This window comes from Arachis stenosperma, chromosome 7 (assembly GCF_014773155.1).
Source record: "Arachis stenosperma cultivar V10309 chromosome 7, arast.V10309.gnm1.PFL2, whole genome shotgun sequence".
In the NCBI taxonomy this organism is placed as follows: Eukaryota; Viridiplantae; Streptophyta; class Magnoliopsida; order Fabales; family Fabaceae; genus Arachis; species Arachis stenosperma.
Genome location: NC_080383.1, coordinates 21,871,072 through 21,885,387, shown reverse-complemented (window position 1 = coordinate 21,885,387; position 14,316 = coordinate 21,871,072). Strand labels below are relative to the sequence as shown.

At 44.6% G+C, this 14,316-nt stretch overlaps 2 protein-coding genes across 2 annotated transcripts; both read right to left on the bottom strand.

Annotated features, from left to right (window-relative positions):
• Nucleotides 1–6,924: 6,924 nt before the first annotated feature.
• On the bottom strand, nucleotides 6,925–7,536 carry LOC130939554 (uncharacterized). The gene has a single exon (XM_057867649.1). It carries the CDS (start codon nucleotides 7,534–7,536, stop codon nucleotides 6,925–6,927), a length of 612 nt encoding a protein of 203 aa, XP_057723632.1.
• Nucleotides 7,537–9,398: 1,862 nt separating this feature from the next.
• On the bottom strand, nucleotides 9,399–14,085 carry LOC130940910 (protein NETWORKED 4A). The gene is made up of 4 exons (XM_057869193.1): nucleotides 13,767–14,085; nucleotides 12,535–12,612; nucleotides 12,277–12,388; nucleotides 9,399–11,803 (listed from the first exon to the last, which is right to left on the bottom strand). Exons 2-4 carry the CDS (start codon nucleotides 12,544–12,546, stop codon nucleotides 10,077–10,079), a joined length of 1,851 nt encoding a protein of 616 aa, XP_057725176.1. The 5' UTR covers nucleotides 12,547–12,612; nucleotides 13,767–14,085; the 3' UTR covers nucleotides 9,399–10,076.
• Between the last annotated feature and the right edge of the window lie 231 nt (nucleotides 14,086–14,316).

Below are 14,316 nucleotides of genomic sequence, written 5' to 3'. Positions count from 1 at the left end.
CACCTTCTTCTCCCTCAGCACTTCGTCATCGTTGTTTTCCTTTCGGTCCTTTGCTATCATTGCAGGTATTTGTGCATCTTTCTCATCCTCTTTCCTTGTTCTTTTGCTTCTGCCATTGCTTCCTTTTTGTGCATGCCATTTGTTTAGCTTTGCATGATGGTTGATCTTAGGCCCTAAGTAGGTGTGTCAGGGGGGTTGCCATTCCAGGGTAGTTTTTGTTTGGGTCTTATCGTTTTTAACCGTATTTAGTCTTAGTTGCGGAATAGACTGAGTGTAGCTTCTGTATTCACTCCGAGCACCCGACCTCTTAGACTGACTGGATGGTCCCCCCGTGTAGGTATGGCTCGCATCACCTCCCGGGCTTCCCCTTCTCCCACGGCGTACGACCCCTACGCCTGGGTTGTTTCTGATCTAAGGGACTCCCCCAATCAAATGGGCGAGGAGGAGCTCACCGAGTTTCGCCAAAACGAGTATCTATGCGGAGGAATCGACGAGGAGTCCAACTACGACGTCTTCGTCCCGGCTCCTCACGAATGCTTGTACGAGCTCAACTTCCACGCTCCCCGAGTTGCCGATTGGATTTGGTTCTATAAATCCATGTTTACTCAAGTGGGGGTTCGTATTCCATTTTCCGCCTTTCAAATGGCGCTTCTAGGCCGGGTTTCCGTGGCACCGTCACAGCTGCATCCGAACAGTTGGGCTTCGATCCGCTGTTTTGAGATGGTTTGTGAATATCTCGAGCTGCCGGTGTCCGTAGATGTTTTTCTTTTCTTTTTCAACCTTACAAACCCTTCGAAGGAAGGGAAACATAAGAAGGGGTTCATGTCCTTCCGGTCTGCCCAAGGTCGGAGGATTTTTGGTTTGTTCGAGGACTCCTACCACGGGTTCAAAGATAAATATTTCAAGGTCCGCCCCGTCAAAGGTCGTCATCCTTTTTGGCTATCGTTAGAGGGGGCACGCCTCATCCCGACCTATTGGAGCTTCGGGGCGGGATCCAATGCCTTCATTAAAGTATCCTACAAGGGTATGTCTGCGGTGGATAGGAAGATTGCCGATGTGTTACTGGCAATCTTCGGGAGGAATCATGTGAATCCTCACCTCCTCATGGGTGACCGGAAAGTCGGTCGGAACTATATTTGTGAGAAGTCTTAACTTGCTTTGCCTTTAGTTTCTTGCTTTTCCCAACATTTCATCGCGACTAAAGAATTTTCTTTTCTTGTTACAGAGGGAATGTCTGCCGAGATAACGGGTCTTCCTAACTTGTTCTAAGCCTTTTTATGTGCGAGTGACGATGAGGCGGCCAACGAGAAGTCGACTCCTCCCCCGGAGGACAAGAACAAGGCCACTTCCGAGCAAGGGGCTGTGGCCGATGAGACCGGTACCTCGACTCAGGGTGCCTTGGCTCAAAGTGACAAGGAAGTGCGTGTTTCCCCTTCCGCGAAGTGGTCGGTACTGGGGGTTCGACGTCCAACCCAGTAGCCGACGATGAGGTGGAGGAGGTGCCCAGCCTCAAAAGGAGGAGGACGTCCAGTAGTCCCGAGGGGGTTCTCACTGTGATGGAGAAAAATTTTTGATGCTGGAAATTTTATAGATTCTCAATTGATTCCTGGCACTGAGGAGCACTTCCACGAGTCATCTCTTGCCGGGCAAGCGAGGTGGATGTATCGTACCCTCTTGCGCGGTGCAGTGATAGCTCGGAAGGCCGAGTTTGAGTTGTCCGGGATGGAATCTCTCCGCAGAAGGTTGGAGTCTACTGGGAAGGCCAATAATGAACTTAAGCGCGAAGTTGAAACTCTTCGGGAACAACTGACCAAATCCAATGAGAAGCTCGATGCTGCCGAGAAGAAAGCCTCCGCTGCCGAGAAGAAAGCCTCTACCGCCGAGAAAAAATTAGAAGAGTCGGACGCCACGGTTTCCCAGCTTGTCAAGCGGGAAATGACTTTAGAAAGTCAGGTTGGCGCGGCTCAAGGGCGGGTGTCCGCGTTGGAGAAAGAGAAAGAGGCTGTCAAAAATGAGCTTGCAGGGTTGAAGACGAAGTATAAAGACGTCGTTAAGCAGGGGAAGGGCGCGATCCTGGCGACCGAGGAGGCCCTTAAAGCTCAGGTCAAAATTGTTGCTCCTGATTTCGACACATCGGCAATTGGCGTCTTCAAGGTGATCAAGGACGGCAAGATTGTTGACGTTCCTAAAAAATGATTTCTCCTGTTCTGTATGAAACTTTTGGTTAGCCGCTATGTTTTGGCTTTTGTGAACAATTGGTTTCTTGGGTCGTTTGCCCGTTTTATCATAGTTAATACGTTTTTATTTGCTTAGTTGTGTTGTCGTTTATATTCACCGTTATTGGTTTGTAGTTGCCATTCGTTCTACCGTATTGATGATATTCCGGCTGAGCCGGCTGAGCCAGGTCGTGGCTTTTCAGTGTAGCCGTTTTGCTATCGTGGTAGTTGATGGGCTCCCGGGGTGATCAGTTCCGGGGCCGTGTATCGTTGTCGCGTTGCGTGAAATTCGTTTGCGCAATGGGTTGTCCAGGAAAGGTGAACAAGACAAAAGAAACAAAACTTTGCACAAGTATATCTTAGTCGGTAATTACACGAAAGGTCTATAGACCATAGCGAAAAGTACAATTCCATGAATTAAATACTTAGCTCGACTGGTTGGCATGTCGCCTCATGTGCTAGGAGTAAAATCTTCTCAAGTTGCTCGCATTCCACGTTCTTGGGACTTCTTTGCCATCCAGCCTTTCCAACTTGAAAGCGCCTTTGCCCATCGCTTCTTTAACTTTGTAGGGACCTTCCCAATTTTCCGCCAGCTTGCCCTCCCCCGGGGCCCGTAAGCCGATGTCGTTGCACCTCAGGACGAGGTCGTTTGGCTCAAACTCTCTTTTGAGCACTTTGGTGTTGTAGCGCAGGGCCATTCTTTGCTTCAGCGCTGTTTCCGTCAAGTGGGCCATTTCTCTGGCTTCATCTATCAGGTCCTTCTCCACGGCTTCCCCTATTCCCTTCAAAAGTAGTCGTGGGCTTGGTTCCCCGATTTCCACAGGTATTACCGCATCTAGCCCGTATGTTATTCGGAAGGGGGTCTCCCTGGTGGACGATTGCTCGGTTGTATGGTAGGACCAGAGGACCGAGGCGAGCTCGTCAGCCCAAGCACCTTTTTTATTATCGAGCCGCTTCTTAAGCCCTAACAGGATGATCTTGTTTGCGGACTCAACCTGTCCGTTTGTTTGGGGGTGTTCCACCGAGGAAAACTTTTGTCTTATACCCAGGCCGGTGAGGAACTCCGTGAACTTCTTGTCGGTAAATTGTGTCCCGTTATCCGAGATGATGATCTCCGGGATGCCAAACTGTGTTATCACTTGCCTCCACATGAACTTTCTGCAATTGGATGAGGATATGTTGGCCAGCGGCTCGGCCTCTATCCATTTGGTGTAGTAGTCAATGGCGACTATGAGGTACTTGACTTGTCCAGGACCAACCGGGAAGGGCCCCAAGAGGTCGACTCCCCACTGTGAGAATGACCGGAAAGACGTTAACAAGCTTAGCTTGGAGGCCGGTGCCCTGTGGAAATTGGCGTTCTCTTGACACTTGACGCACTTTCTAACAAATTCTTTAGAGTCTGCCATCATTGATGGCTAATAGTATCCAGCTCGGATTAGTTTTCTTGCTAGGGCCTTACCCCCTATGTGATGTTCGCAGCACCCTTCATGGACTTCCCTGAGGACGTAGTCTGTTTGGTCGGGTTTTAGACATTTCAATAGGGGCTGGTTGAGTCCTTTCCTGAACAGTTGACCCTGGATGATCGCGTACTTGGCCGCTTCCCTTCTCAGTTTCTTGGCGTCTTTTTCGTCGTCGGGGAGTTTGCCGTTTTCTAAGAAGCTGGTGATGGGGTCCAACCATGAGGGGCTTATCCTTGACAGGTGCAAAGTGACCGCCGGCTTCCTCATCATACCTTGGATGAGAGATCGGTTACCTTCTCCCGGTTTGGTGCTAGCCAATTTAGATAGGATATCCGCCCGTGTGTTCCTTTCTCTTGGAACGTGGTGGATCGTGACCTCCTCAAACTTCTGGCTCAGATCCTTGACTTTCTCCAAGTACTTTTATAATAGTGAGTCTCTGGCTTGGTAGCTCCCGTTTACTTGGGATGTGACGACTTGTGAATCGCTGCATATTTCCAACCTTGTCGCTCCAACTTCCGTTGCTAGGGCTAAGCCCCCTATGAGGGCTTCGTATTCTGCTTGGTTGTTCGAGACGGGAAATTCGAACTTGATCGACTGTTCGTATACGACCCCGGCTGGGCTTTTCAGGATGATCCCGACGCCCCCAGACGTCTGATTGGAGGCTCCGTCCACGTGGAGCTTCCACCGTGTGCGCGTCTCTTCGGTTGGATCCCCCGTCACTTCTACAGGAAGTCTGCCATCGCTTGCGCCTTGATCGCTTGCCGGGGTTCGTACCGTATGTCATATTAGGAAAGTTCAATGGACCAAGTCATCATCCTTCCCGCCAAATCAGGTTTTTGGAGTACTTGTTGGATTCCTTGGTCCGTCCTTACGACAATCTGGTGACCTTGGAAATATTGTTTTAACCTCCACGAAGAGGTCAAGAGTACCAAAGCTAGCTTTTCCAGTTTGTTGTACCTTAGTTCTGCCCCTTGTAGGGCTCTGCTCACGAAATAGACTGGCTATTGAGCCCTTCTTTCTTCTCATACCAAAACCGCGGCCAGGGCTTCTCCTGTTATGGCGAGATATAGGTATAACGGCTCCCAGTCCTTTGGCTTCCCGAGCACAGGGGGTGCCTCCAGGATTTCCTTGAAGTGTCTAAAAACTTCCTCGCATGCGGGCGTCCATTCAAACGCTATCCCTTTCCTCATAAGGTTAAAAAAGGGTAGGGCTTTTGTTGCCGAAGCTCCGAGAAAACGGGATAACGAGATCAGTCGCCCCGCCAATCTCTGGACGTCCTTGATACAACCCGGGCTCTTCATCTGGAGTATCGCTTGGCATTTCTCAGGGTTGGCTTCTACCCCCCTTTGGGTTATCATGAACCCTAGGAACTTTCCAGCTTCCATGGCAAAGGCACATTTGAGGGGATTGAGCCTCATGCCGTGTTGTCCGAGAGACGCGAATACATTTGCCAGGTCATTCAGGAGGTCGTCGGGTCGCATAGTTTTCGCGAGGATGTCGTCTACATAGACTTCCACCGTCTTGCCTATGAGGTCGCGGAATATTTTGTTCATCAGCCTTTGGTATGTTGCCCCCGCATTTTTTAGGCCGAACGGCATCACCTTATAACAGAAGGTTCCCCCAGGCGTTATAAATGCTGTCTTGTCCTCGTCGGGTCGGTGCATCGGTATCTGATTGTAGCCAGAGTAGGCATCCATAAAGCTCAGATACCGGTAGCCCGCCGCCGCATCGACGAGTGCATCTATGTTGGGGAGGGGAAAGCAATCTTTAGAGCATGCCTTGTTAAGGTCGGAGTAGTCTACGCACATTCTCCATTTACTGCTGTGCTTCTTTACCAGAACTACATTCGAGAGCCAGGTCGAGTAGTCTAATTTTCGTATGAAACCTGCTTCTAGGAGGCTGGCCATCTGCCTGGCCACCTCCTCCGCCCTCTCCCGTGACATCTTTCTCCTCCGTTGGGCTACTGGGCGTGCTTCCGACTTGACGGCCAGGTGGTGTGACATGACTTCGGGGTCTATGCCCGGCATGTCGGCCGGTGTCCAGGCGAACAAATCCCCGTTGGCCCTGATCATTTCTACCAGAGGCTCCTTCAATTCATGTGGGAGGTTTCTATTGACAAACGTGAACTTTTCCTCCGTGTCACCGACCCTGAACTTTTCCAGGTCCCCCTCTGGTTCTGGTCTGGGCTTGTCGTCTACCCAAGCGTCTAGGTCAGCCAGGAACACCCCCGACGCCTCTTTAGATTTCTTCCTTAGGAAGAGGCTGGCGTTGTCGCAAGCGACCGCCGTTTCTAGGTCTCCCCTTATGGACCCTATAGATCCGTCGTCGGTAACAAACTTCATGACTAGTAGCTTTGTGTTGATTATTGCTTCAACATCGTTAATCGTCTTCCTCACCAAGATGATGTTGTAGGCCGCGGAATCTCGAAGAACCACGAACTCAGCCATTGCCGATCTTCGGCCTGGGGCCTGTCCCACGGAAATCGGCAGGGATATTACTCCATCTTGCTTGATGAAGTGGTCACCTAACTCGATGACCCCGTGCTGATGAGTCGATAGGTCGGCGTCCCTTAATTCCAGTGCGTCGAACACGTTGCGGAACATAATGTTCGAGTCCGCCCCCGTGTCAACAAGGATTCGTTTTACGAGGCCTGTTCCCACCCTGGCCGTGATGACCATGGGTGGATTTTCAGAGGCCTCGTCGAACCACTGATCTTCCGGGCCGAAGGAGATAGATGGGGGCTTCTTAGAGCTTCGCATCGGCGCAGAGGAAACCGCCAGGATCTTGGCGTCTTTCTTGTGCGCCGATCTTGACCTTGGTGTGGTGTTTTTGGCGGTTACTACGTTTATCACGGTGAGACCGTGGTCTTTGTCTTCTGGCTCTTGTCGCCGCTTTGCCGACCGGGTCTTGCCTTCCTCGTCTTGGTCGCGATGTCGCCTCCTCGGCTCCCTTATAAGATGGGAGAATTCTGAGAGTTTACCGTCCCTTATGGCTTGCTCTAGTGCATCCCTCAGGTCAAAGCAGTCCTGTGTTTGGTGCCCATAGCCCTTGTGGTAGTCACAGTAGAGGCTCTTGTTTCCCCCCGTACGGTCCTTGAGTGGTCGGGGCTTCGACAAGATTCCTTTCTCGGCTATTTGCTGGTAAACTTCCATGATGGGGAGAGTGAGTGGAGCGTAGTTGGTAAATTTCTCGATCCGGGAAAACGGTCTGGGTGCCTTGCTCGGCCCTCCCTCTTTGGCTTGTTCTTTTTATCTCTCTCCGTTACCCTGTTGCCTAGGTTGATTGTAGCCAGAGTGCCGTTTATTGGCAGCCACGACCTGGCTGACTTCCTCGTCATTTATGTATTCCTTAGCTACCGTTTGGATTTCGTGCATCGTCCAAACCGGTTTCGTGGTGAGGTGTTTTCGGAAGTCCTCGTTCAGGAGGCCGTTCGTCAGACAGAGGCTAGCCACCGAGTCGGTTAGGCCGTCAATTTCCAAGCATTCGTCGTTGAAGCGGTCCAGGTATTTTCTGGTCGGCTCCCCGGGCCTTTGGGTTATCCCGAGCAGGTTGATCGGGTGTTTTGCCTTTGCTATTCGTGTTGTGAATTGAGCCAAGAAGGCACGATTGATGTCCGAAAACCCATAGATGGATCCCTGCAGGAGGCCGTTAAACCATCGGATCGCAGGTCCGGCCAGGGTGACCGAGAAGGCCCGGCACCTCACCTCGTCTCCTACTCCCTCCAGATTCATTCTAGCCTCGAAGGCCGTGAGGTGTTCCAGAGGGTCTTGGGTTCCATCGTACCTCATGTCCGTTGGTTTGTCGAAGTGCTTCGGCAACCGGACCTCAAGGATGGACCGATGGAACGGGGTGGCGCCCATTATCACGGGTTGCCGTGTCCTCACGGGCTTCCCTTCTCCGTCTTCGCGATCTCATCCCGTGTGGCGTGTTTCCTTGCCTCGGGAGTAGATGATTGTGTCGTTTCGTCTTCTCGGGATGGGCGAATCTTCTCGGGTGCTTTCCGCTTCCGTTCTGGAGGCGGAGGCGTGTCGGGGGCGACTCCGGTGGGAATCTCTCTCCCAGCTTTCAGGGGACGGGGAGTAGCTAGGATCGGTGGTTCGTCGATCATGTTCTTGGTCGGCTAGTTGTCGTTCCAGGTTCTGGACCCTATGGCGTAGCTCCTGCATTATTCTGGCGCTGTCACAGCCAGTTCCTCCGAAGGGTCGCGTCTCTCGCGTCCTTGTGCGTGGTTCGGTGCGTTGTCGGGGGGACCTGCGTCGCCTTCCCGGTGAGGCGACAGAGGCTGCCCCCTCTGCGCCGGCTGTTCGGCCTTGGTCTCCAAAGCCCGGCACGACTTCCATTTAGACGTCCCCACAGACGGCGCCAATGTTCTGTTGGGCGGTTACCGGACGGTTCGGGTGGAGTTTGTGAAGCTGGGAACGCTTCGATCACGATCGTGCTGGGATCCGGTCAGCCGGGTAGCCGACCTCTCGTTGTGGAAGGAGGGGGTGTCACCTGCAAAGACACTCCGACGCTCTAGTCAGTTAGTGTGCAGGTGAGAAATGGGTTAGGTAGAATGTGTGACGTACCTTGGAGGAGGGGTAAGACCCTCCCCTTATATACTATGTCAGATGTAGGTCCCACGAGGGCAGAACCCACCTTCTTCGAAGTGTCCTTGTACAGCTGTGGTGGCCAGCTATCCCGGACACGTGTACGGGTCGGATATGGGCATATCATCCGAGCGTTCAGGTCGGGTCGGCCCAAATTTCTTTTTGGGCCAGGCCGTAACAAAAGTCAACCTGCAAAATTGAACATTTTGCCGAAATCGAGACATAGTGGCATAGTGCACAAAAATATAATTCCTTCTACTATCACTTAAAAAATATGAAATTTTTTATTTAAATGAAAAGCCCCAAAATTTGGTGGTTGTTGAAATCCTAAAGAATTTGTGTCTTGCTATTTTTCAAGACTGTTTGGTAGTGTTTGCTGGGGAAAAAGATAAAAACAAAATAAATTAAGATATCGGTTAGTAAAAGCTATATTAATACCACTAGAAGTTAATATTTTAGTACATTTCTATTAATCATAGATAATATTCTTTTTTTGTTTACTATTATTATTATTATTAGTATAATTATTATTATTATTATTCAAATAAAAAAAGCTAACTTCTTCTAAGATAGGTAACGTTATATTTGCTACCTCTCAATTTATAAAATAATATACTAAATCAGTATAAATATGACTACTCAAAAAATATCATGTATAATATCACTTCAAAAGTTGCTAGTTTAATTTCAATTTTCACCTATATATAGTAAATTAGGAAAACTAAAGGAAAATCAACTGCAATCACACCTCCAATGACTTCAACTCCAAAAATATATATATATATATATATATATATATATATATATATATATATATATATATATATATATATATATATATTTCTTCAAAAATCTTTTGCTTAATTTCGACTTATTTGGTTTAACTAGGGATCTGATTAAGCAACAATCGCTCATCATTCTTGGGGATTCAAACTTTACCTTGACACAAATTTTAAAAATTAAATCCTGTTGTTCCACGTCCACCTATCAAAATGTTTACAAGCTAACAAGAAATTAATTACTATATTCGACAATAATATTCCAACAGTGAACCAAAAACTTTTCTGGTTCAAAATTTAGAGTATGAAATCCAAAAGAATATAAAATAAAAATTAGAGAAAAGCAAACAATCAAACCTAAAATCTGGTGGTGATGGGTTTGAATATATTGGATGAAATGTTTTAAATTTAATTATCATTAATATAGTTTTTTAAAAAGAAAAAAGAAAGGGGCGGGGGAGTGTTCAATTTAACACCCAAAATTATAATGTAGTCTCTCTCTTTTTAACATAGAGCTTAGCAATCAACACAATCCAAAAGAAAACTAGGCATTTAACTACAAGTGGAAAGAGTGGAACCTCTCATTTTTTTTTCTCTTAATTATTTGGTAAAATATATTCTCTCACCATTCAATATCTTTTCTAACATGTTTTCTCTTGATCCCTCTTAAAGAGTATAAGGTGAAAGATCACATTTTTCCAAACAATTGAGAAAAAAAATTGAAAAAATCCATTCCCCAAATTTTCAATCTCTTCTAAATGCCCTCAAAAGGAAGGTGCTTCATCCTCCACACTCCACAGCTTCATCTTCAAGAACCTGATGACACTTAGCTCCAACTCATATATATCTACTTTACAAGCCAAAGTGTAAAATCAACCATGAAACCATGGCTACCCCCTATTATAGTACACCATGACCTTGACTTATACAACATCAGAACCTTAAAAAACCATACCAAGGCATCCCAAATACAGGAGAAATTGAAGAGTACAAGGAAATATACAAGATCATACTAAGAAGATATAGTTTTAACTAGGAAGCCAAAATTGGAACCCTCTTGTGTCCTACAAAATGCTTCTTTAGCATGTTATAACCATTTCTGTAGTGCTCAAGTGAGAAGCATAGCTGCCTTATTGCCTCGCGCTTCTCTTCTGCTCCTTCTAAGATCACTGTTCTTTGCCTCTCAACCTCATCCTCTAGCTGTTTAGCTTTTGATTTCAGTTCTTCCACTTGTCTATGTGCTTCTTCCATTCCAGCAATCAATTTAACATGTTCCATGTGAAGTTGGTTCAAATGGTTGTTCATTTGTTCAATCCTACCATCCCTTGATTTTACCTCTTCCTTGAGTGAACCAACTTCTACATTTAGGGTCTCTCTCTCTGATTTCATAGCATCAAGGCTTACATTGAGATCCTTTATGTTTTTTTCTTTCTCTTCAATATCTGCCTTTAAAAGCTCAATTTCGCCCTTCAGTGCCGCCTCCTTTTCTAATTTTTCAGTCTGGATCCTTCTTATGTCATCTTCAAAAGCTCGGCCACGACTTTCCCATTCTCTGATTTGTTCTTTTATGTGAGCACTTTCCTCCAACACACTGGACATTTCAGCCTTCATCTGAGCTTTCTCCGGGAAGATTTTCTCCTCCGCATCAGATACAGCTGTTTTCAAATCCCTGATCTCATGATCTCGGTCTGATAGACTAGTCTTCAACCTCGCAAGTCTTTCTTGGAGTTTGGTGCTCTCTCTTTTCTCGCTGTTAAACTTAGATTTCCATGCAGCAATGTCCTTGCGAGACAAGTCAAGCTGCTCCTGCAATTGCTTGATTCTTTCAGAGGATTTATTGGACTCAAATTTCAGGGAAGCAATTTGCTTTTCCGAAGCCTCGAGTTTTTCCTTGGTGATTCTTAACTCTTTCCCAAGTGATTCAACCTCACCATTAGACTCAAATGACTCCTTATTCAGACCCTGGAAACTTCCTTGAACCTCTTCTTCCTTAATGGTTTCCCTTCCTGTCTTGATGTATTCTTCAGTTGATGACAATTCTACACCAGCCTCCAAATTTTCAGAATCCAAAGGTATGTATTTTCTAAGCTCAATCTTCAGTTTAGTGATTTCTTCTTCTGAAAGTCTTAACTTTTCATTCACAGTCAGCAGCTCTTGTTCATATGCATTAATTTTGGAATAAGCATCTTCAATGTTCTCATTTCTTATCCCTCTAGATGAACCCTCTACATGTTCCTCCTCTTGCATCCACAACTTTTCTCTTACCCCACGAAGCTCGCTTTCCAATTCCAATATTCTTCTATTCATCCCTGGATCGCTGCCATTGAAACTTGAATAATTGTTAACTGATGAATCATCGGATTCCTCCTCAGAATCTGTCAGTGTAGATGAGTCATCTACATCTTTCTGGTATGCATCAGAACCATTTCCACCAGAGCCAAGAAAGTATTCAAACCCTGCTGCACGGTTTTTAGACTTTTGGCGGCTCCCCTTCATTGGAGAGGGCCAAGTAGAGGATGGCTCAGAGCCGGAGTCTGAAATACCTGATCCTTGAGACTGGAGATCAGAGGGTATATTCTTCCGCAATTCTACTGTGACATGGTCATAACGTTCGGCCAGAGCCCGATAACCACGGTAGAACTCCTCAACCAGAGCAACCAACTCTGGCCTCTTCTGATAGTACATCTCAGCCTTTTTGGCAAAGGAATCTGCATCTTGTTCAATCAGCTTCAACATTTGCTTCACATTCCTATCCATCTCTGAGGATAAAGAATGTTTTGTCAATTTCTTGAAGAACATTGCAATTTAAATATGATTATAACATATAATAACAGTGAGATTCAAATTACTAAAGATCAAAAAGGGATAAATTCCAACACCTGTTAAAGGAACAAAACAGAATTTTTTGCATGCATTTAGCATTCTAGCTTAATTAGGAGAACACAAGTTCTAGTAAGGAAGACAAAAGAAAGTAGAAATCATCTAGGAAGATCTAAGAAACTAAAAAGAAAGCTATTGCATTCCCAGAAAAAAATAAAAAGTAAAAAAGATTCTGGATATTTTTGTGCTAGTTAAAAAGTCTCAGCATCCCTATATTTTGACATATTAGAGTTTCTTTAGGCATGCATGCCAAGAAAATCAGAAGTTACATCCTTGTTGATATCAAATAGGAATTAAAAGAATGCAAAGCAATTCAGTATAAAATAATTGCATTGCAATTTCAGCTAGGTACCTTCAAGATTTTCAAAAAGCCACTTTGAATTCTTGGGACTGATGTGGCTATCCCACCACCACGAATGTGACTTCCTTGATTCCAACCTCTTCATTTGCTTGTTAGTATGAGCCTAAAGAATTAACCAAATTAGATCAAATTTTAATGTGGGAAATGACATGAGCCCTTTAATTTATGTGAAATATTCATGCACAGATACACATTAACCTGTATAAGTCAAAGCAAATAAAATAATAAATTTTCATTTCCATCACTTACCCCTGAAGCCATTTGCCAGAGCAAGTGCTAGCTGGTGATGAGTCTCTCACACTGATATAGTAAGCTACTAATAAAAATCTGCAATTAAAAATTTATAATAATGATTAGTTAGTGTTGAATTGGCAGATGATGACATCAAATGATGATTTAAACACGAGACTTATTAATTTTTTTTTTAATGTGACAACCAAATGTTATCATGATACTGGGGCAGCATTACAGCAAGGTTTGGACGAAGCAAGATTCATGAACACCTTCTGACTCTGACAGACACCATGTGGGCCCATTAATTGGGCCTCACATCCGGCCCAAATCAGAAAGAACGAGACAAGCAATAAAAGTGTAAAACAAGGAGGGAAGAAGAAGAACAAAAACATAAAGGTGGGAAGAAGAAGAAAAAACTAGAATAAGAAACCCAAGACGCGCGGGGAGAAATTTAAAAATCAAATTAAAAATAATAAAATATAAATATTTAATTAACCTATATTGATATCTGGAAATAAATAAATAAATAAAAAGAGGGTCAAATTGTTGACCATAGGTTATCTTTCAAATCTGAGAAAAATGGACAGCTGGCAGTGCCGTGAGTCCCGCAATCCCCACCGCGTCATGCTGTGCAATTAATTACCTCACAAACGTGGAATGGTAGTTGCACAGAAATGGGAATTGAAAAAAGTAAGAAACTATTTTATTTTCTTTCTTAAAAAGAACGATAAAAAAATATATTAATATTTAATTTAATTTGGGATGGAGGATGGTTCAGTGATTTGGAATTTGGCGAAGAAGAATACAAAAGCGTGTCGTAAATTGTTAGGTAGGAAAATAAAAGAGCATGAAAGAGAAAACAAAATTTCGGTGGATGATGATGAATATATACAAGGACAAAAAAAAATATCTAGTCGAAAAGAAACATAGTTTTAAATTTTTGTCAGAAACATTATTAGAGTGTTGCGGTGAAGGGCGAACTCATCATCAAAGCGTAACCGCCTCATAGTGGCCGTGAACCATTTTCCGGGTAATTTCTGTTTTTTGTTGTTAATTGTAGTAACAGCAACGCAATCCTATAATCTCCGATTAAATATCAATTCATAGATATTACCAATACAACTTTAATAATAATAATAATAATAATAATAATAATAATAATAATAATAATAGAAGAGAAGATAGAACCAGAAACTGAGTGAGAGAGAGAGAGAGAGAGAGAGAGAGAGAGAGTGAGGGGAGCTTACTTTGGATGGTGCAGAGATATCTGAAGCTGAGAGTGTGGTGTTGCTCTGAAAAAAAGGAATGGATCTGAGAGTGGAAAAAGTGGAATTAGAATAGGATAATGAAATGGGTTGGGAAAGAGTAATATTTGAATTGAAGTGTGAGGGGAGAGATAGTGGGGACTCAAATGAAAAAAGAAAAAGCCAAGTGACGAGGGAAGTTGTGTTCCTATTTAATGGCCACTATGTTATGTTACCACAATACCACATGTTCCTCATTCGGATATTCGCCATTCCTCTCCTCTCCTCTCCTCTCCTCTTCTCTATTTCTCGCTCCTCACTAGGTCTATTAAGTTTTTAAAGTACTCTTGAATTTATAATTTAAAAAATAAATAAATAAATAAGTAATTGATGTTTTAGTTTGTAAATATTTAATTTTTTAAAAATTTAAAAATATATTTAAATTTTTTATTTTTTTAAATATAGACATATCACATATACATATATATATCTATTAGATCAGTACAACAAAAATTACATTTGATTTTTTGTTGAATTTAACAGACTTAAATAA

Excerpts from the sequence above, each read along its gene's own strand:
- LOC130939554 (XM_057867649.1), bottom strand. The coding sequence starts at position 7,536 with ATGGGCGCCACCCCGTTCCATCGGTCCATCCTTGAGGTCCGGTTGCCG.
- LOC130940910 (XM_057869193.1), bottom strand. Across the intron at positions 11,804-12,276 it reads GCTTTTTGAAAATCTTGAAG|AGATGGATAGGAATGTGAAG; the intron begins GTACCTAGCTGA and ends CTTTATCCTCAG.